At 45.7% G+C, this 23,324-nt stretch overlaps 1 protein-coding gene across 1 annotated transcript; it reads left to right on the top strand.

Moving 5' to 3' along the window:
* The first annotated feature begins 973 nt into the window (after positions 1-973).
* LOC123454585 (vomeronasal type-2 receptor 1-like) lies at positions 974-23,086 on the top strand. The gene is made up of 5 exons (XM_045133280.1): positions 974-1,179; positions 3,839-4,130; positions 11,866-12,663; positions 21,973-22,209; positions 23,030-23,086. Exons 1-5 carry the CDS (start codon positions 974-976, stop codon positions 23,084-23,086), a joined length of 1,590 nt encoding a protein of 529 aa, XP_044989215.1.
* Positions 23,087-23,324: the final 238 nt, after the last annotated feature.

Here is a 23,324-nt window from a genome sequence, read left to right on the forward strand (position 1 = left end):
TTTTCCCTCTCTCAAATAAATAAATAAATAAAATATATTAAAAAAATGATGTTACTAACATGGCTGAATACACACTGCATACATAACTAATAAAATTAAATAAAAAGTCTTTAAATTTTATTTATTTACTTGAGACATAGAGAAAAAGACATATGTGTGCTTTCAGCTGCTGCAAACGAACCCAGATGCATGAGCCCCCTTGTGCATCTGGCTTACGTGGGTCCTGGGTAATTGAACCCTGGGTCCTTTGGCTTTGCAGGCAAACACCTTAATTGTTACGCCATCTCTCCAGCCCCAGTTTTATGTTCTTGATGGCTGAGGATATTGAACACTTTTTTTGTTGCACAGATGGCTGCTGCCATGTCTCATGAGGAGAGAGCACTATCTTTCCTGCTCCGTGCTGGGGACTTGTTCACATCCCAGCTTCTCTGCCCTGCTGGGACCCAGCCTCCCTGACCACAGAGAGGCATCAGCTCAGCCTGGGCTGCCTGCTGCAGCTGAAGATGCCCTGTCCTGCCTGAGGCCCTTTGCACCCTGGGTCAGGCGGGAGGTCTGGTCCCATCACCATGCTGCCCTGTGATGCACAAGGGGTCAAGGCCTCTGTGCCTCTTGTACCCTCCTGGGACCTGTCTAAAACAGTGCCCTTGGCACACTGCACACAGCTGGTCTTGGGCTTTCTGGTCCCCCAGGAGGCAGGCAGGACCGATCGTCTCTTTCCCTGTGGTCTGCAGATGGTGTCAGGGCTGATGACACTGGGTGGAGGGAGGCTAGGAAACCTCAGGAAAAGGAAGCGAAACTTTTAATGGCTCTGGGATTTAGTGCCCATGACCCTTGTTTCTACAGCTTGCAAACATGGAGGTCCCAGTATCAGGTCCTTCATCAGGGGCGAGCTCCCAGATAAAAGCTCCTGCCACTGCTAGGCGCTGCCCCACACGGGGCTGACATGCCAGCGGCTGTCCAGATCCTGGCAGGCATGTGGCTTTGCATCCTGCTTGGTGCTCTCATGGGCCGTGTCTCTGGGGCCCTTTCTGGACCAATAGGCTGGCGGTTGCCAGGGGAGACGCCTCGCTTCGAGCGAGCCGGGGATGTGGTGATCGGGGGCAGCTTCTCCATCTTGTTCTTCTACAACGTTACCCTGTTTGACTTCACGTTCCCGCCAGCTGGGCTGCCACCTTCTGGGTAAGTGCTGGGGAGCCCTGAAGGAAGTTTCCTGAAACCGTGGGCAGGGCCTAATTCTCACACTGTCAGCTGGATGGCCAGCATGTCTGTCTGTCCCAATGCCGGGGCTGCATTGCTCTGGCTTTATTAGTATCTCTCTCTCTCTCTCTCTCTCTCTCTTTTTCTGGCTTGTAGATGAAGAAAATATGGATGATTCTTGCTGTCCTGCATGGACTTCCTGGTAGATTCTCCTCTTTCTTGTCTATTCTTTGTGCTTAGGGATTAAGGCAGAATATATATCTATATAATCATGTACATTTCTTAATAGAGATGTGCTATTTTTTTTTGTTTTTTCGAGGTAGGGTTTCACTGTAGCGCAGGCTGACCTGGAATTCACTATGTAGTCTTAGGCTGGCCTCGAACTCACTCCTCCTACCTTTGCTTCCTGAGTACTGAAATTAAAGGCGTGTGCCACCATGCCCAGATTGTGCTTCTATTTTTAAAAATCTTTTAAAAATCATTTTATTTATTTATTTATTAGATACAGAGGGACAGAGGGGGAGAGAGAAAGAGAGAATGGGCATGCCAGGGACTCTAGCCACTGCAAAAGAACTCCAGATGCATGCTACTCTGTGCATCTGGCTAACGTGGGACCTGGAGAATTGAACCTGTGTCCTTAGGCTTTGCAGGCAAGTGCCTTAACAGCTAAGCCTCTTCTGCCCTTGTGCTTCTATTTTTATCTTGATGTTGATCCTGTCACAAGAACCCAGTTGATCTGTTTCCTGCCATGAAATCCAGCAGAAGTGATGACAGGAGAAAGGCTAGAGTGAGACCCTGCTTAAACAAAACAAAACAAAACAAAACAGAACCAAACAAAACAATATCTTCATTAGGTACCAGCCCCTGGTGTTCCTCTCTATCTCTGTTCTCTTTGCACACTTTTATTTTTAAGGTAGGGTCTCACTGTAGCCCAGGCTGACCTGGAATTCACTATGTATTTCAGGGTGGCCTTGAACTCATGGTGCTCTTCCTACCTCTGCTTCCCAAGTGCTGGGATTAAAGGCGTGCGCCACTATGGCTGACTCTGCACATTTTTGTTTTGGGTTCCCAGTCTGTCTTTGTACACAGAAGTTCCCAATTCTGTCCATTCGATCATATAATTTTAAAAGATGTCTATGTTTAGCTTTACTTAAAAAAATTGAGAGATTGTCATGTGAGAGGTGCATGACTTTCAGTTCAGAACTTGGGAAGCTCAGGCAGGAGGATTGTGAGTTCTAGGCCAGAGTGAACTATGTAGTGAGAATCTTTCTTTTTTAATTATTAATTATGCACCTTACTATATGGACAAATCATGTGGGGGGTCCCATTCCTCTGGTGTCATCCTCGTATATCCTCTCTTCTCCACTCCCATTGCACTGAGGAACCTCATTAGTGGAGTTGGTGGTCTTCCGTATGTGCACACATGGACCATGGTGCATTTGTAGAGTGAGAAGATAGCCTCAGAGTTTGTCCTTTCCTTCCACCTTCTTTTCTTTTTAATTTATTTGAAGGGAGGAAGGGAGAGAGAAGGAAAGAAAGAATGAGTCAGGGCCTCTAGCCTCTGCAAATGAACAAAATCAGACGTATGCACCACTTTGTGCATCTGGCTTTATGTGGATACTGGGGAATTGAACTTGGGTCATTAGGCTTTGCAGTCAAGCATCTTAACCACTGAGCCATCTCTCCAGACCACTTTTTAAAAAAAAATTATTTGTTTATGAGAAAGGGGAGAGAGAGAGGGAATGAGCACACCAGGGCCTCCTGCCACAGCAAACCAACTCCAGACACACGTGCCACTTTGTGCATCTGGCTATATGTGGTTACTGGGGAACTGAACCCTGGGCCACCCATCAGGCTTTGCAAGCAAGCACCTTTAACTACTGAGACGTCTCTCCAGACCCCTTGTACCTTCTTTGAGACAGGGCCTTTCTTGTTTGTCCCTGGGAAGGACAGTCTATCTCTCCCTCAAGATTTGGGATTCTCCTGGATCTGCCTCCCATTGCTTGAGGGTTACAGAGCACGGGACCCTTGGCTTCTGACTTTTATATAAGTGCTGGGGATTCATTCAACTTGGGTTAGCAGGCTTGGGAAGCAAGAGCTTTTCACTGCTAAGCCAGCTCCCCGGTATTTATAAAACAATGAAGGGGCTGGCTCCTTGAGATAGCTCAGTGGGCAAAGTGCCTGCTGGGTTAGCAGTCTGAGCCCATGTGAAAACCAGGTACTGGCACTCACCTGTCATCCCAGCCCTGGCAAAACAGCCGCAGGATAATACCAGGGAGCTGCCTTAGCAGTGAAAGGCTCTTGCTTCCCAAGCCTGTTAACACAAGCTTAATGAATCCCCAGCACTTACATAAAAGCCAGAAGCCAAGGGTCCCATGCTCTGTAACCCCGAAGCAATGGGAGGCAGATCCACGAGAATCCCAAATCTTGAGGGAGAGATAGACTGTCCTTCCCAGGGACAAACAAGAAAGGCCCTGTCTCAAAGAAGGTAGAAGGGGGCTGGAGAGACGTCTCAGTAGTTAAAGGTGCTTGCTTGCAAAGCCTGATGGATGGCCCAGGGTTCAGTTCCCCAGTACCTACATTCATTCCTGTTCTATCCACCCCATAACCAGCGATACACATGAGCTTCTCTTCCCTGCAGCGTTTCTCCATGGGGCTACCGGGTGGCCCAGAGTTTTGTCTTTGCCGTGGAGGAGATCAATAGGAGCCCCAAGCTGCTGCCCAACCTGACGCTGGGCTTCTCCATCCGCAACTCTGGGGACTCGGTGCGCGGCGCCCTGCGTGAGACGATGGGCTTTCTCACGGGGCAGGAGGAGCCCCTCCCCAACTACTCGTGTCATCTTGGTCCTCCTCGGGCTGCCATGGTCGGGGACACGCGGTCAGCCCTGTCTGTGTCCATGGCCAGGCTTCTGGGGCTGTACAAGTTTCCCCAGGTGAGTTGTTGAGAGCCCTGTCCCTCCGTGGACAGCAGTGATGGTGATGGAATCGACGGCGGAGGTCAGGATTCGGAGCAGCTCCTCTCTGGTGCCGTGCTCCCTGTGAGCACTCTCCATGCCTAATTTAATTTTATTTTCAGAGGCCCATAATCTCAGCACAGATGAGGAACATGAGGTTTTGAGAAAAAGTACTGATGAATTCTAGTTCATTCAGCTTGGATGCCAGGTTGGATTTTTAAAACTTTTAAAAAGCTTATTAATTTATTTTACTTATTTGAGAGTGACAGAGAGAAAGAGGCAGGGAGAGAGAAAGAAAGAGAGAAAGAGAGAGAATGGGCATGCCAGGGCCTCCAGCCACTGCCAAGGAACTCCAGATGCATGCACCCTCTTGTGCATCTGGCTTATGTGGGTCCTGGGGAGTCGAACCAGGATCCTTTGGCTTTGTAGGCAAGTGCCTTAACCACTAAGCAATATCTCCAGGCACTAAACTTTTATTTATTTATTTATTTATTTATTTATTTATTTTCAAGCAGAGAGAGATAGTAGAGAGACAGACAGACAGAATGGGCACACCAGGGCCTCTAGCCATTGCAAAAGGACTCCAGATGCATGTGCCACTTTGTGCATTTGGCTTTACGTGGGTATTTGGGGAACTGAACTCTTGTAGTTAGGTTCTAAAGGCAAGCGCCTTAACCACTGAGCAATCTCTCTAGCCTTAGTGTGTTGGGTTTCCAATACAGATAATTTTGCTCATGACCTCCTGTCTATGTCCTTCCCAGCTCCTGAATCCTATGTCCTCAGTGTTATTCTCAGACTGGTGTTCATGTTTGATAGACATTTTATCTTATCAACTCATACTTTTAACATGAAATTTTAGTGTGAATTTGCATAGTGTATGATTTACCCAATAAAGGTGAATAATTCAGTGGCTTTTATTTATTTAAAAAATATATTTGGAGCCAGGCATAGTGGCACATGCCTTTAATCCCAGCACTCAGGAGGCAGAGGTAGGAGGATCTCCATGAGTTTGAGGCCACCCTGAGACTACATAGTTAATTTCAGGTCAGGCTGGGCCAGAGTGAGACCCTACCTTAAAAAAAGAAAAAAGAAAAAGAAAAAAATTATTTGGGGCTGGAGAGATGGATTAGAGGTTAAGGCATTTGCCTGTGAAGCCTAAGGACCCAGGTTCAACTCCCTAGAACTCTCATAAACCAATTGCCAGCCAAGGTCATACATGCACACGTGTCTGGAGTTTGATTGCAGTGGCTAGAGGCCCTGGAGTGCCAATTCTCTCTCTTTCTCAAATGTTCTTTCTCTCATAAAAATTAAAAAGTTATTTACGAGAGAGAGAGAGAGTGAGAGAGAGTCAAGACAAGAGACAAGAGAGAGAGAATGAGTATGGGCATGCTAGGGCCTCCAGTCATTGCAAATGAACTCCAGACACATGTGCCGCTTGGTGCCTCTGGTTTTACTTGGGTACTGGGGAATTGAATCTGGTCATCAGTCTTTGCAAGCAAGTGTCTTTAACCACCGAGTGATCTCTCCAGCCCCTCGGATCTTTGAGAATGATCAGAGTTGTGCACAATTTCCACAGGTAATTTGACAGCATTTTTATCATCCTGGAAAGAGACAACCTGTTTCCATTAGGTACAACTTCCTATCACTCCTATCTGAAGATAACCACTAAACCACAGGTGTGTCACTGGCTCAGAGCTTACCCTCTGTGCTGGACTGCTGGCAAGCAAGCCCTAGGTATCTGTCTGTCTCTTTCTCCGGAGTGTTGGGATTGCAAATGCATGCTGTCACACTTGGCTTTTTTAGGTGTTCTGGGGAATCACACTCAGGTTCTCAAGTTGAAAGGCTATCATTTCATTGACTGAGCTATCCTACCAGCCTCTTAAGTTATTGTCAAAGCATTTGATCATGGCAACAAGAAAAGTAATTCAAACTTCTTTCCTTTTAGGACTCCAACTTATGCTGTTTTTGTAAACATTCATGTTTAGTTTTTTTTAAAAAAATACTTAGTTTATTTGTTTGAGAGAAAGAGACACATACACAGAGATAGATAGATAGATAGAGTAGATAGATATACAGAGAGAATGGGTGTGCCAGGGCCTTCAGCCACTGCAAACCAACTCCAAATGCCTGGGCCATCTTGTGCATCTGGTTTTATGTGGGTCCTGGGGAGTCAAACTCTAGTCCTTAGACTTTGCAGGCAAGCATCTTAACCAGTGAGCCATCTCTCCAGCCCATGTATAGCTTTTAAAAAATGTGTTTAGAGTTTTTTTCAAATTTTTTAAATTAACCACTTCCATGATTGTAAACAATATCCCATGGTAATACTCTCCCTTCCCCCCGAGTTTCCCCTTTGAAACTCCATTCTCCATCATATCCCCTCCCCCTCTCAATCAGTCTCTCTTTTATTTTGATGTCATGATCTTTTCCTCCTATTATGAGGGTCTTATGTAGGTAGTGTCAGGCACTGTGAGGTCATGGATATCCAGGCCATTTTGTGTCTGGGGGGAGCACGTTGTAAGGAGTCCTACCCTTCCTTTAGCTCTTACATTCTTTCCACCACCTCTTCCGCAATGGACCCTGAGCCTTGGAAGGTGTGATAGAGATGTTGCAGTGCTGAGCACTCCTGTCACTTCTTTTCAGCACCATGGTGCCTTCTGTGTCGTTCCAAGGTCACTGCCATCTGAAAAGAGAAGATTCTCTACCAAAAGTGGGAGTAGAGGTTTTAATTATCTTTAGTACATTAATGGAATTGCTAAGTCAACTGGAAACCCACTTTAATTTTAATGACCTACTAACATGTTTTCCCAAGCTGTAGGGTGAACTCGTTCTTCCTTGCTGTGACAAGACGCCTGAAAGAAGTAGCTTAAAGTAGGAAGGATCTGTGTTGCTCTGCAATTTCAGTCTATGCTCGTCTGGCAATATTGTTGCTGGGCCTGTGGTGAGGTGGAGACTCACAGCCGCTGTGCCTGGTGGGACAGAGCTGCTTACTTTACCGTCAGCAGAGGCATTCGAAGAGGTCAGGGCAATACACATCTTTTCCAGGGCACAGCCCCAAGGATCTATTTCCTCTAAATATCTCCCACCTCCAATTTTCCACACCCTCCCCGAAACACCATCATCTAAAATCCATTAAACAAACAAGCCATAGATTAGTTCAGAGCCCACAAGGATCCAATCACTTCCAAAAGTTTTGTCAATATTTTGGCACCCAAGCTCCCAACCCTTGGGCCTTTAGGGGCCATCTCAGATTCAAACTATGATACTTACGGCACCATTTTATATCTCCATCAGCGTCGAATGAGGATTTCAATTGAAACCCACATGCCTTTGACTATGCAGCCTATCAACTGGAGTCAATCTTTAAATGCCTCACATTTGTAACTTTCCTAGCTTTCCAGAAAGGGCTTTTTCCCTACCTGTGTAACTGTGAATCTGTAAGTCACCGGGGGGGGGTGGGGGGTTGGGCTGGGGAGTGCGGGGGGCTGAGGAAGTGGTTCAGTGATTAAAGGCACTTACTTGCAAAGCTTGCAGGCCCAAGATTGATTCCTTAGCATCCATGTAAAGCCAGACGCAAACTGGTGCATGTATTTGGCCCGGCACATTCATACACATGCACATGCAAATAAATAAATAAAAGTTTAAAAAGGCAGCTGTTTGTTATAAACTGCTTGTGAACGTCTGTGTTAATATTATAGATGTTTGATCATCACATATTGCTGCAGGCTGATAAGATGTATTTGAGACCTCCCTCTTAGTGTCTCAGGGTAAATCTTTGAACACCTCTCTCTTAGTGTCTCAGGGTAAATCTTCATTAAAATGCTTCTAAAATGGCAGCTCCTGAAGCAGTTTATTGTTGTTTTTCATTTTTGTTTTATTCAGGCAGGGTCTCACGCTGCAAAAATTCCTAGCCTGTGACTCACTATGTAGATCAGGCTGGCCTGGGGAACCTGCAACAGGGGCCTTCCTGTCTGGGTCTCCCGAGTGCTGGGTTACAGGCGTGGGCCACCACACATGGCTGTAAGGACAGATTTTTCCTTTCACTTTAAATTCAGGTATATTTATTTACTTATTTAAAAAATATTTTATTTATTTGAGAGAGAGAGGGAGATAGAGAGAATGGGTATGCCAGGACCTCCAGCCACTGCATATGAGCTCCAGATGCATGTGCCACCTTGTGCATCTGGCTTACATGGGTACTGGGGAGCCGAACCTGAGTCTTCAGGATTTGCAGGCAAGTTCCTTAACCACTAAGCAATCTCTCCAGCCCCAATTTACTTTTTAAAAATATTTATTTATTTGCCAGGAGAGAGAAAGAAAGAGAGAGACAGAGGCACCAGGGCCTTCTGCCATTGCAAACAAACTCCAGATGCATGTGCCACCTTGTGCATCATACTTTAATGGGTACTGGGGACTGGGGGAATCCAACCCAGGCTGTCTGGCTTTGCTAACAAATACTTTAACTGCTGAGCTCTCTTTCCAGCCCCCAAATTTGGCACATTTAAGTGATTGATGCTGTAGTGTAAGCCAATGTTAACTATTTTTTTTTTTTTACAAAAACTTATTTATTTATTATTTGAGAGAGAGAAAGAAAGAAGCAGATGGAGAGAGAGAATGGGTGTGTCAGGGCCTTCAGCCACTGCAAATCAACTCCAGATGCATGTACCATCTTGTGCATCTGGCTTTATGTGGGTACTGGGGCAATGAATCTGGGTCCTTTGGCTTTGATGCCAAGTGCCTTAACCACTAAGTCATCTCTCCAGCCACTAATTCTTTTTTTTTTTTTTTTTTTTTACTGTGCAAGAGCAGGATTAGACAGGGCTTCGTTGTGTAGCCCAAGCTGATCTCGAACTTTTGATACTCTGGCCTCAGCCTTCAGAGTGTTGTGACTACAGGCATGCACCATCATGCCCAGAACAGAAACTGCATTTCTTGAACACATCTCAAGAAATTCTTATTTTGCATATAAGATAAATAAAGGCCCTTGAGTGAACTGTGGATTTCAGACAAGGAATGTATTATTTTTATCATGAATTTTTCCTAATACTTAGAAAAAAATATTATTTGTTGTCAATGAATAACAATGTGTCTTTTCATGGGATCAACTCATATTTTTATCATTGTTTATCTGAAATGTAAATTTCATTTAGTAATCTGCATATTTAAAAAATTAATTACTATTATTATTTTTTTGGTTTTCTGAGGTAGGGTCTCTCTCTAGCTTAGGCTGACATATGTAGTCTTAGTGTGGGCTTGAACTCGTGGCAATCCTCCTACCTAAGGTGTGGGTCACCACACCTGGTATAACCTGTATTTTAAACATATATTTATTTATTTGAGAGAGATAGAAAGAGATAGAAAGAGGGAGAGAGGGAAAGAGGGGGAGAGAGAGAGCGAGAAAAGAAAGAAAGGAAGGAAGGAAGGAAGGAAAGAAGAAATAAAGAAGGAAAGAAAGGGCACACCAGGGCCTCTAGCCACTGTAAATAAACTGATGTGTGTGACACATTGTGCATCTGGCTTTATGTGGGTACTGGGGAATCAAACCTAGGTCCTTTGATTTTTCTGGAAAGTGCCTTAACCGCTAAGTCATCTCTCCAGCCCAATAACTTGTAGTTTTATTGCAAATTCTGGCCAGCGCTACTTGTGTGATATTGAGTCAGCCTTGTCCCTCAGTATGAACCAAAACAATCTAACCCTGTTGTAGCCGTTTAAACGACCACCCTCTGGTGGCAGGAGAAGGTTTTGCACGTGGATAAAGTCATGTACATTCCAGACTCCTGAGCTGTCCATTCCGCATAACAACCCGGGACAAAAGCCACCAGGCACAGAGTCCAGCTGGTCACATCTGCAAGTACTCTTTTACGGACATTGTGCAGTCTATTCCTGTTTTGAAAATGTGTTCGACTGTGTATCTCAGGCTGGCTTTGGACTCAGTGTGTATCCCCTTGATACATAACTTGTAGCTTGGGTTGGAGCTTATTTGCTGGGGAATGGACAATTCAACTGTGTCTAAACCACGGAAGGACGTGACTCTCGCTAACCCTGGTAGTCATGAGTTGCCGCAGCCTGTCAACGGCTGGGGTTATGGGTGTGCAATATCCTTCCTGTTAAAGCATAGATATTTTTAATTTTAAAAATTATTTTTATCATTTATTTGAGAAAGAGAGGCAGACAAAGTGAGTATGAGCGTGCCAGGACCTCCTGCCACTGCAAATGAACTCCAGATACATGGCCTCCCTGTGGATATGGAGATTGATTGTAACAAGTTGTCTGGATGTTTCCATGGCGGCTCAGGACCTTGCTGCTCGAAAATGCACATTGAAAATTGTCATTGTCTGGGAGATGTTTAGAAATGTAGATTGTGGGACCTACTTACTTTTCTAAAATTTTTATTGTGTTGCAATTTTTAAAAATTATTTGCTTATTTGAGGGACGGAAAGAGAGAGAGAGAGAGAGAGAGAGAGAGAGAGAGAGAGAGAGAGGGAGAGGGAGAGGGAGAGAGAGAGAGAGAGAGAGAGAGAGAGAGAGAGAGAGAATGTGTGCCAGGGCTCTAGCCACTGCAAATGGACTGCAGATGCATGTGTCATCTTGTGCATCTGGTTTACGTGGGTCCTGGGGAATCGAACCTGGGTCCTTAGGCTTTGTATGCAAGTGCCTTAAGTGTTAAGTCATCTCTCCAGCCCCCCTTTTAAAAAATTTTAAATGTTTAGTTTTTATGAGAGGGATTGAGAGACAGAGAGAAAGAGAGACAGAGAGACAGACAGAACCAGAGAGACAGAGAATATGGATGGGCATGCCAGTGCCTCTTGCTTTTGCAAACAAACTCCAGACACATATGCCACTTTGGGTATCTGGCTTTATATGATAATGGAGAACCAAATCCAGTCCTGCAGACTTTTGCAAGCAAGTGCCTTTAACTGCTGAGTCAGTCCATACTTACTTTTCTCTCTTTCACTAAAAACAAATTTTTTGACAAGGTATCAAGTAGCCCAGGCTGTCCTGAAATTTTTTTATTTATTTATGAGAGAGAGAGAGAGAGAGAGAGAGAGAGAGAGAGAGAGAATGGGCATGCCATATATATATGATGTTTTTCGAGGTAGGGTCTCATAGAGATTCTTTTACCTCAGCTCCCGTGTACTGGGACTGAAAGCATGAATCACCATGCCTGGCTTTGGGGGCCTACTTTCTAACCAGTCCCAAGTGTTCTTGTACTTGTAGTTAGCCTCTGAGGTGTTTTGGGATGGACGTTCTAACAGCAGCTCCTTACATTTCTCAAGCCATGGTGATGTCTCAGTTCTGCTCCGCATTGAGCCAGAGGCTCTGTCTGCCTAGCATGGCAGATGTGCCTGGGATGTGAGATTCTTAGCTAGGATTCTCACTAGGTGAGTTTGCTATCCTTCCTTTGTTTTCACTTTTTAGTATTTTATTAATTTTTGACTTTTTGGAGTAGGGTCTCATATAGCTCAGGCTAACCTTAACCTCATTGTATATCTGAGAACGAGCCTGAACTTCCAAGTGCTGGAATTCTAGGTTCCATGCTGCTGAGGATCACACTCAAGGCTCCCTGCGTGCTAGGCAGGCTGTCCTTGAACCGAGCTGCATCCTCAGCCCCAGTTGCTTCATTTTATTGTGTCCTTCCCACATTTCAACCTGACCATCAATCTGAACCCTAGTCCTGCTTCTTACCTCTTCTGTTGCCTGGACCTTTCCCTTGCAGGTCAGTTACTCGTCCACGCTGCCCAGCCTCAGCGACAAGACCCAGTTCCCATCCTTCCTTCGGACCCTGGCTAGTGACCTCACATCCTCCCACGCGCTGACCCAGCTGGTGCTGCACTTTCAGTGGTCGTGGGTGGGCATTCTGTCCCAGGATGACGACTTTGGGCAGCAGGCCAGCTCCCTGATCTCCCAGGAGCTGAGCCAGGCTGGTGTCTGCATTGAGTTCCACCTCCAGGTTCCTTCCCAGGAGTCTTCGGAGAAGACTGAAGCTATTGTTCAAAAGATGCTGAGATGCACCGCTAAGGTGGTTCTGGTCTTCCTGAGCAACTCGAACTTCCAGCTCATCCTGTACCGTTTGCGGGACCTCCGTGTCGCAGGTCAGGTGTGGGTCAGCAAGGGTGCGCTGCACATGGCTCTTGCCCTGACCATTCCAGGCGTCTCCCAGGTCCTGCAAGGCTCATTTGGCCTCTTATATCACAGCAGCCAGGCACGTGGGTTCCCTGAGTATCTCGCTCAACTGCGCCCCAGCCGGACCCCAGAGGACATGTTCATGGAGAGCTTCTGGGAGTCCACCTTTGGGTGCACGTGGCCCCACAGGAACAGCACAGTGACGGGGGGTGTCAAGTTCTGCTCAGGGAATGAGAGTCTGAGAGAGCGGGAGTTCCCTTTCCAGGAAGTGAGTAAAATCGATGCTGCGTACACAGCTGTCCACAGCATCGCCCATGCCCTGCAGGACCTGATCGCCTGTGAGCGCGGGGACGGGGCGTGCGCAGACCCTCAGCGCTTCCAGCCCTGGCAGGTGAGACAGAAATGTGGGGCGTGGGTGGGAAAATAGGAGATCGGCTGTGTCAAGCTACTGAGGTTAAGTACTGAGGTTACGGGACTCTTAAGGGAGCTGGATGGCATATTGCTATGAACACTGGACATGCCCATGGTAGCTGTGCGATCTCGAGTCACATCCTTGCGTGATTGGTTGATTGTAGCAAAAAGATGTATAGTAAAATTTGATTTTAAGATAAACAGAAAATAGGTTTTTTTTTTGGTTCATGTGTGAGTACTGGCCCCGGTGTGCTCAGGAGGACGCATTCGGGGTTGCGCCTCGCCCTCCACCTCTGGAGGCAGCGTCGCTCTGGTCATCGAGCCAACTGGCCCAGGGGCTTCAGTGGCCTCTCCTGGGGCAGCCTGCCCTCTTCCTGAAGGCATGCTGGGGGCACTGCAGCCTGCCACAGCGTTTGCGGCCTTCTGTGGGCTCTGGGGTCCGAACTACGGAGTTCAGCTTTACCCACGAGCCTTCTTCCCAGGAGCCAAATTCCAGTATCGCTAAACAATAAATGAGTTTTATTTTTTCCCCTGGTTAGGGAATCACTCTAGGCCAGGCTGACCTGGAATTCACTGTGTAGTCTCAGGCTGGCCACGAACTCTCAGCGATCCTGCATGCTGAGATTAAAGGCATGCGCCACCATGCCCAGCTCAAATGAGTTTTAACGTAAGTGTGCTGAAAACCCGAATTATTAAGTTTTATGATTTTTGACACCTTCAAAGGTGTATACATTGTATGCTTACTCCCTGCTCCTACCAAAACCCTTCTTCTTATTCAATCCGCATTCTCTTTTCATGCTTTTTTTGGTGACTGAGTTAAGTTAGGGCTGCTTGCGTGATCATGGGTGGGAGGTTATTTCCTGGAGAACCAGCAGCCCACCAGTGGTGATGCCACTGAGGAGTGTGACTCCCTCTCTCCAGCAATCATCAGTTATCATTACTTATTCTGAGAGGTGTGGGCACTCGTGGATCCCTACCCCCCCTTTATTTTATTTTATTTATTTATTTTTGAGGTAGGGTCTCACTCTAGCTCAGTCTGACCTAGAATTTGATATGTAGTCTCAGGGTGGCCTTGAACTCATGGTGATCCTTCTACGTCTGTCTCTCAATTGCTGGGATTAAAGGCATGTGCCACCACACCTGGCCTTGAAAAAGTATTTTTATTTACTTATTTATGTGAGAGAGTGAGTGAGTGTGAGTGAGAGAGAGGGAAAGTATGTGTTGTTAGGGCCTCTTGCATGCTACAAAAAACTGCAGATGCATGCAACACTTTGTGTACCTGGCTTTATGTGAGTACTGGGAATTAAACTTTGGGTTGGCAGGCTTTGCAAGCAAGCACCTTTAGCTACTGAGCCATCTCTTCAGCCCGGTTCCCCTATCCTTAATGAAATATGGAGAGGTTCTATTTTGTACAGGAGACCACATCTGCTGTGAGATCTTGAATGTAATGTCCCTACTGTATCCAGAATTCCACAGCCATCCCTTTCTATTCTCTTGCACTTACATGCTTTTTGCCCACCTTCTGCAAAGTTCCCTGAGCCCTGGAGGATGAGGTTTATTTATGTGTTTAGGACTGAGCGTGACACCGTAGTCGCTTATTTGTGATGAGTCTGCCGGCTGCGTAGGACTGCTGATGCCTGTCCTCCTCCGGCAGCTCTCACAGCACCTTGTGGCTAGTGGGGAGGAAGCTTTCAGTTCACTTCCAGCTTCATTTCTTTACATCCTGCAACTAATATGTGTGGAGTGTTCACCAATATGGATTTTCTGGCATTAAAAAAAATTCTTTTGGGCTGGAGAGATGGCTTACAGGCTAAGCACTTGCCTGTGAAGCCAAAGGACCCTGGTTCGAGGCTCAATTTTCCGTTAACCAGATGCACAAGGGGGCACACGCATCTGGAGTTCGTTTGCAGTGGCTGGAAGCCCTGTCGCTCCCATTCTCTCTCTCTCTTTCTCTCTCTATCACTCTTTCTCTCTCTCTGTAACTCTCAAATAAATAAATAAAAATGAACAACGAAAAAATTTAAAGAAATATTTTATTTATTCATGAGAGAGAGAGAGTGAGAAGGAGAAGAGGAGAGGAGAGGAGAGGAGAGAATGGGCACACCAGGGCCTCCAACCACTGCAAACGAACTCCAGATACATGCGTCCTCTTGTGAATCTGACTTACCTGGGTCCTGGGGATTCAAACTTGGGTCCTTTGGCTTTGCAGGCAAGTACTTTAACTGCTTAGCCATCTCTCCAGCCCCCTGGCTAGTATTTTTTTAAAATATTTATTTATTTAAAGGAGAGAGAGGGAGAGAGAGAGAGAGAGAGAGAGAGAGAGAGAGAGAGAATGAATGAGTGTACCAGGGCCTCCAGCTGCTGCAAATGAGCTCCAGACACATGCACCACTCGATGCATCTGGCTTTACATGGGTACTGGGGAATTGAACCTGGGTTGTTTGGCTTTGCAAGCAAGCACTTTAATTGCTGAGCTATCTTTCCAGCCCCCTGCCATCTAGTTTTAATGGGCTACTACAAGAAATGGAAACAGACTATGTTGTTGAGGGCCTCTGCAGCCTCCCTGACCAACAACTCATGAGGAGGCATCTCTCATCCCTGGCACTGGGATTTACCATTTATACCCATGGCTTCTGGGAGCAGCATCCTCCACCCAATAGGAGAACTTTGTTCAGAATTTTCTTTTCTTAAAAATATCTTTATTTATTTATTTGCAGGGAGGAAGAGAGAGAAAGGAAGTATGAATGAGAGAGAGGAAATGGGCACAGTAGGGCCTCCCATCACTGCAAACAAATACCAGACACGTGCACCACTCTGTTCATCTGGCTTTACATGAGTACTAGCGAACTGAACTCTGGTGCTTAAACATTTTTGTTTTTAAATTTTTATTTAATTATTTGCAAGGAGAGAGAGAAAGAGAGAGAGAGAGAAAGATATGGATGGGTGGGCGGGGCCTCTAGCCACTGCAAATGAACGCTAGATACACGTGCCACTTTGTGCATCTGGTTTTACATGGGTACTGGCGAATTGAACCTGGGTCCTTAGGCTTTGCAGGTGAGTGCCTTAACTGCTAGCACATTTTTCCAGCCCCCTTTTTATTTTAAAACTATTTTATTTATTTATTTATTTAGACAGAGAGAGTGTGCCAAACACTGACTTGGGGAAACTGGCTATAACACCCATAAGCCTGCCCCCAACAATACATGGACTCCAGGAGGATTTAATTTACAGTTGCTATCAGCTAGGGAACCTAGAATCCGGAACACCTAAGTTTATGAGGGACACCTGAATCAAACCGTCACATTCCACCCCTGGCCCCCATAAACTGATAACCATCCATGATGTAAAATATAATGCATTTATTGACTTTAAAAGTCCCCATAGTTTTTATTGATTTTTATTTTTTATTAACAACTTCCAAGATTATAAAAAATACCCCATGGTAATACCCTCCATCCCCCCACTTTCCCCTTTGAAACTCCATTCTCCATCATACCCCCTCCCCATCTCAATCAGTCTATCTTTACTTTTGATGTCATGATCTTTTCCTCCTCTTATGATGGTCTTATGCAGGTAGTGTCAGGCACTGTGAGGCCATGGATATCCAGGCCGTTTTGTGTCTGGAGGAGCATGTTGTAAGGAGTCTTAACCTTCGTTTGGCTCTTACATTCTTTCTGCCACCTCTTCCGCATTAGACCCTGAGCCTTGGAAAGTGTGATAGAGATACTGCAGTACTGAGCACTGTGGTCATTTCTTTCCATCACCATGATACCTTCTGAGTTGTCCCAAGGTCACTGCCATCTGAAAAGAGAAGATTCTCTACCAAAAATGAGAGTAGCATTAATATAAGGGTGTGAACATTAACAGAAGTGCTTACTGGGCAGTTTGATAAGCATAGTATATACATTTATCGAGACATCAGCAGATGTTACACCCCTAGGGCTCATGACTACCCCTGTTTTAAGTTTTCAGTAACAGGGATGTATTCCTTCCCCACAGCTTTTAATCAATTCCAATGATGTTCATACATTCCCACAGTCCAAGATTTTTTTTTTTTTTTTGGTTTTTCGAGGTAGGGTCTCATTCTGGTCCAGGCTGACCTGGAATTAACTCTGTAGTCTCAGGGTGGCCTTGAACTCATGGTGATCCTCCTACCTCTGCCACCCAAGTGCTGGGATTAAAGGCATGTGCCACCATGCCCGGCTTCAGTCCAAGATCTTTTAACTGAGCCATAATGCCAAAAAAATTTCTCCCAAATCCATAATGGCACAGAATAAATGCACTGCGAAAGATGGCATTGGGCATAGCAATAAAAAAAATTCAACCAATACAATATTTAAACAGGGCAAACATCAAACTCTGTAGCTCCAAGTCCAGCAACTCTAGCCAGTGACAAGTTTCTAAATCCAGTAATTCTAACCAGCAACAAGTCTCTGGTATTTCCAATTCCACCCCTCCAGCTAGGCTACTCACAGTCCTGGAAAACTTCATCCAGGCCTGGCAGCTCTCCTTGGCAGCCATCCATGGTCTGGCATCTCCACTGGGTCTCTGCTGCAACCCACAGTTCATACTCGTGGCCCCATGGGGTCTCCATGCAGGCATCCAGCAAACCTGCTTCACACTGCCCATTGCTGTTTCCAAAACACAAGACCATGTTGCAAATTCAATGGCCCTCTCTTTCCTGCATTTCTTATACTCCACAATACCAGGTAGGGTGCCAATTTGTTAATCTAGGGGGGAATAAGGCAAACTTTGAAGAACAGGACACTCCTTGAACACTCAGGCCCCTTCAAAAGAGTCTACATTCTTTCTGTTCCCCAGTGCAGGTCAGCTGGCCCAATCTCAAAGATTGTTATCTCTCAATTGCAGCTTAATGGGCAGCAGTTCACCCAAAGATTTTTTTTTTCTGTGCCATATCCCTCTGCTCACACCAGTTCATTTCTACACAAAGAAACTCTGCGCAACTTTTCAGGACACGGGCATAACAGCAAGCTTCTCACACAAACTGCCGCTAGTCCAGTCCAGGCACAGCTCTTTCTCACCCTCATAAGCCAAACCTCACAGTCCATAGTTCTTACTGCATCCAGGTCTTTCAACTCTGACCAGAATAGTCCATCAAGCTGTGCTTACATCACTGCAAGGTGTCTCTCAGGCCAGGGTTTTGAATCCTTCCACATTTCTCTTGAAAATCAACTCAAAAGGCCAAAGCCACACAGTCGGGTGTCTAGCAGCAATCCTACTCCTCAGTACTACAATATTGTTGCAGTGAGGTTCACATTGATGGTAGAAATCACCAAACTTTTGGCTTACAGGCTCAAGGGGAAGCTCCACGATGGCAGGGGAAAACAATGGCATGAACAGAGGGTGGATATCATGCCCTGACCAACATAAAGTGGATAATAGCAACAGGAGAGTATGTCAAACACCAGCTTGGGGAAACTGGCTATAATACTCATAGGCCCACATCCAACAATATACTCCCTCCAGAAGGCATTAATTCCCAAATCTCCATCAGCTGAGAGCCTAGCATTCAGAACACCTAAGGTTATGAATCAAACCACCACATACTACAAACGAACTCCAGATGCATGTGTTACCTTGTGCACCTGGGGAATCCAACTGAGGTCCTTTGGCTTTGCAGGCAAGTGCCTTAACCACTAAGCAATCTCTCCAGCCCCTTTAATAAGATTAAAAAATATTTTATTTATGAGAGAGAGAGAGAGAGAGGGAGGGAGAGAGAGAGAGAGAGAGGCACAGACAGGCACAGACAGATAGAGAATGGGTGCACCAGGGCCTCTAGCCATTGCAAACAAACTCCAAACACATGCGCCATCCTGTGCATCTGGATTTATGTGGGTACTGGGGAATCAAACTTGGGTCCTTTGGCTTTGCTGGCAAGTGCCTTAATTGATAAACCAGTGAGATTATTTTTTTATTAATATGAATATTTTATTTATTAAGAACAAATAACATGGTGAATTGTCACCAATAACCTTAGCAGAGATAGTATCGACACACTCCTCAATTGTCTCCTCACTTCTATTTTTATCCTTTTCTCTATCTTTTTTTTTTTTTTCTTTGAGATAGGGTTTTATTCCGGGATGACCTGGAATTCACTTTATAGTCTTAGGCAGGCCTTGAACTCACAGCAATCCACTTCTGCCTCCTGAATGCTGGGTTTAAAGGCATGTGCCACCATGCCTGGTCTTTCTCTATTTTTTAAAACTCAGAACTTTATTACAGGAACGTATGGCAAATTGGTCATACTCCATTTGCCATGGATTCTTGATCCTCTTGTCTATCTGTTGTGCTTAGAACAGAGACCTGAAGGTATGTTCATTTAACGAGTAAATGTACAACTAATATGTCTGTTCATCTGTGCCCAGCCTCTGACGTTCCTCTCTGTCTGTATTCTACTTGCACATTTCTGTATTGGGTGTCCCGACTTGTCTTTGCAGACCGAAGTTCCCAACACCATCCTTTTGATTATTCCTTTACAATTTTCTAGGTTTTAGCGTTATTCAACAATTTGCCAAGACTGCTGCGTGTGAGGTACGTGACTAGTTCTAGCACTTTGGGGAGGAGGCACGGGGCCGCGAGTTTCAGATCACATTTGGCTACAGAGCGAGTACCCACCTTTTATTTTCTCTTAAAAATATTTTTATTTTTAAATTTTTGTTTATTCATTTGAGAGGGAGGGAGAGAGACACAGAGAGAGAATGGGCATGCTAGGGTCTCCAGCTGCTGCAAATGAACTCCAGATGCATGCGCCACCTTGTGTACCTGGATTGTGTGGGTCCTGGGAGGTGAGCCTGGGTCCTTTGGCATTGCATGCAAGTGCCTTTACTGCTATGCCATCTGTCTAGTCCCAAAATATTTTTATTTATTTGTTTGTGTGTATGTGTGTGTGAAAGAGAGCATATGAGAGGTAGAGAGAGAGGCAGAAAGAGAGAGAGAAAATAGGGCCTCTTGTCATGGCTAATGAACTCCATCTGACTTTACATGAGTACTGAGGAACTGAACCTTGGCCTGCAGGCTTTGTGAGAGAGCTCCTTCAATACGGGTGTGGTGGCTCACACCTTTAATCCCAGCACTCGGGAGGGGAATCGCCGAGAGTTCAAGGCCACCCTGAGACTACATAGTGAATTCCAGGTCAGCCTGAGCTAGTGTGAGGCCCTACCTCAGAAAATCAAAAAAAAAAAAAGGAAACCAAACTAAAAACCTTTTCTTAATTTTTTTCTTTCTCCATGGGTGGGGGATTGAACTCAGGTGAACCAGGATTGTGTAGCAAGTACCTTTAACCACAGAACAAGTCCCACAATTCTAGACCCTGTCTTAACAATAAAAAATGAGGGTTGGGGAGATGGACCAGTGTTTAAGAACACTTCTTGTGAAAGCATAAGGGCCTGAGATGTCCTGAGAGGCTATTCAAGTTTGTTTTCCAGGACCCATATAAATAACTAGGTATTGCCACGTATGTCTGCAACCCCATTTCTGCAAGGGAGCAGAGACTTGAGGATCACTGGGGCTCATGATAAAAAAGAAACCCAGAGAGCTTCTGGTTAAAACAGACTCTGGGGGCTGGAGAGATGGCTTAGCGGTGAAGGTGTTTGCCTGCAAAGCCAAAGGCCTCAGTTAGATTCACCAGGACCCACATAAGCCAGATGCACAAGGTGGTGCATGCGTCTGGAGTTCTTTTGTAGTGGCTGGAGGCCCTGGCACACCCATTCTCTCTTTCTCTAATAAATAAATAAATAAATAAATAAAATTATAAAAAGAGACTATTGCTGAACATGATGGGGTACACCTTTAGTCCCAGCACTTGGGAGGCAGAGGTAGGAGAATTGATGTGAGTTCAAGGCCAGCCTGGGACTACAGAGAGAGTTCCAGGTCAGCCTGGGCTAGAGTGAGACTTTATCTCAAACAATAACAACAATAACAACGACAACAACAACCACAGCAACAAAGACTTGGCTCACATAGGAAAGGTGGCAGGGTGATGGAGCAGGACACCTGGATTTACTCTCCAGCTACTTCAGGCGAGGGTGTGGGCATGCACACTTGCATAAACCACTCCACCTCTCTCTCACACACCACACCCTGGACATCCCACACCACATCTCTCGCTCTCTCTCTCACACACACACTCACACACTCAAGACAGCTTAGTGGGTAAAGTGAGAGGCAGACTTAGAATGATGTCTAGGACTTATTGGCTAGCTAATTTGCCCGAAACCAGTGACCTTTGGCTTTAGCAAGAGACCCTGTCTTAAAAAGTAAGGTGGGGCTGGGGAGATGGGAGTGATTAAAGGTGATGTTTGCAAAACCTGTTGGCCTAGGTTTAGTTCCCCAGTACCCAGGTAAAGCCAGATGCTCAAAATGGCACATGCTTCTAGAATTTGTTTGCAGAGGCATGTTTTAGAAAGGTGGAGAGTGTGGAAGATAGTCAATGCTGACCTCTGTACTTGTACCAATCCCACACAAGTGCACACACATTTAAACACACGTACACACTCGTGTGCACAACATTGTCAAAGTGCTTTCCAAAACAGCTGCAAGCATTTTGTACTCATTCAGAAAATGCATGAGCCTTCCCGTTTTGCACACTCAGTTTCACCATCACTGGCTGTTGACATGCATGTTTGTGTGTGTGCATGTGTATCTGGAATTGAGCCTAGAGTCTCATCTGTGTTAGGCAAATACTTTACCACTGAGCCACAGACAGCTCTCTTTTTTTAAAAAATTAAAAATGTATTTATTATTAATTCCCTTTGGGTATTCTAACGATGCTGCCAAGCAGCATATTCGTGACGAGTGCTCTTGAGTCACTCGCTGTTCATTCCTGTTCCATGCACCCTGTAATGAGTGCAATACGTGAGCTTCTCTTTCATTCAGTGTTTATGCGTGGGGCTAGAGTGGCCCAGGGTTTCTTTCTTTCTATTTTTTTTTTTGATTTGATTTTTTTTTCTTTTTTGAGGCAGGGTCTCACTCTAGCCCAGGTTGACCTGGAATTCACTGTGTCATCTCAGGGTGGCCTCGAACTCATGGTAATCCTCCTACCGGTGCCTCACAAGTGCTGGGATTAAAGGCCTGTGCCACCATGCCCAGCCTTTGATTTGATTTTTCAAGGTGGAGTCTCGCTGTAGCCCAGGCTAACCTGGAATTCACTATGTAGTCTTAGGCTGGCCTCGAACTCATGGTGATCTACACATATCTGCCTCCCTAATGCTGGGATTAAAGGCAGGTGCCACCATGCCCAGCTCCAGGGTTTAGTCTTTGCCGTGGAGGAGATCAATAGGAGCCCCCAGCTGCTGCCCAACCTGACGCTGGGCTTCTCCATCCGCAACTCTGGGGACTCGGTGCGCGGCGCCCTGCGTGGGACGATGGGCTTTCTCATGGGGCAGGAGGAGCCCGTCCCCAACTACACATGTCATCCTGGTCCTCCTCGGGCTGCCATGGTCGGGGACACGCGGTCAGCCCTGTCTGTGTCCATGGCCAGGCTTCTGGGGCTGTACAAGTTTCCCCAGGTGAGTTGTTCAGAGCCCTGTCCCTCTGTGGACAGCAATAATGGTGATGAAATCGATGGTGATGATCATGATTACATGTGCAATTCTGCTGTGGAGCCATGTTCCTTGTTAATATTCTCCATGGCCAGCCTGGTTCTCTTCCTTATAACCTTCTCTTCAGAGCCTCATAATCCCTTGTCATCGGTGAGGAAAATGAGGTTTGAAGGAAAATCACTGAAGGGTTCAAGTTTATTCACCTGGGACGTTAGTGTAGGTTTATTTTACAATTTATTTATTTATTTATTTGAGAGAGATAAAGAGAGGGAGAGAGAGAAAAAGAGGCAGATCACATATATGATATTTATAATAGATACATATAATTTTATATTAATAATAGATAGAGAAATAGGATAGAGTCATAGGACAGAAAGGATGGACCTAGCCACTGCTAACAAACTCCAGACACATGCGCCACCTAGTGCATCTGGATCTGGCTTTGCATGGGTACTGGGTCCTTTACCTTTGCAGGCAAACACCTTAACCACTGAGCAATCTCTCCAGCCCTTTTGTAGCCTTTTGAACACAGTATTTGTACTTGTGCCATCCGGTCCACGTCCACCCAGGGGTGTTTCCTAAGCCCCAGGTCCTCATTTCTACAATGGTGGCCATGCTTGACATTTTTTCTTTTCAACCCATACTTTTTAAACATGGATTTTAATGTAAGGTATGATTTGACTAGAACACAGTTCATCCATTTAAGATGAATGATTCAGTGGCTTTTGGAATGATCAAACTTGTGCAAAACGACCACAGGTAATTTGAGAACACTTTCATCAACCAGGAAGGAGACACCCCTGGACCTGTGAGCTACCACTTCCATCACCCTTACCCCAAGTAACCACCAATCCACAGATGTGCTGCTGGGTTCGAACTCACCTTTTATGCTTGGCTGGTTGGCAAGCAAGCCCAACTTGGGTGGAGCTGCCCTGGCTCACTGCAGAGATCAACAGTCAATGGCATTTTGGGTGAGTCCCAGGACTGGCCCTGGCTAGTCTGCAACGTCTCCCTCCCTCCCCCAGGTTCTTCATGCCCTCAAGAAGGTGCACTTCAAGACTCCTGATGGGAACGAGGTTCTG

This window comes from Jaculus jaculus, chromosome 14 (assembly GCF_020740685.1).
Source record: "Jaculus jaculus isolate mJacJac1 chromosome 14, mJacJac1.mat.Y.cur, whole genome shotgun sequence".
NCBI classification, from domain to species: Eukaryota; Metazoa; Chordata; class Mammalia; order Rodentia; family Dipodidae; genus Jaculus; species Jaculus jaculus.

Excerpts from the sequence above, each read along its gene's own strand:
- LOC123454585 (XM_045133280.1), top strand. The coding sequence starts at position 974 with ATGTGGCTTTGCATCCTGCTTGGTGCTCTCATGGGCCGTGTCTCTGGG. Across the intron at positions 4,131-11,865 it reads GGCTGTACAAGTTTCCCCAG|GTCAGTTACTCGTCCACGCT; the intron begins GTGAGTTGTTGA and ends TTTCCCTTGCAG. Across the intron at positions 22,210-23,029 it reads GGCTGTACAAGTTTCCCCAG|GAAGGAGACACCCCTGGACC; the intron begins GTGAGTTGTTCA and ends TTCATCAACCAG.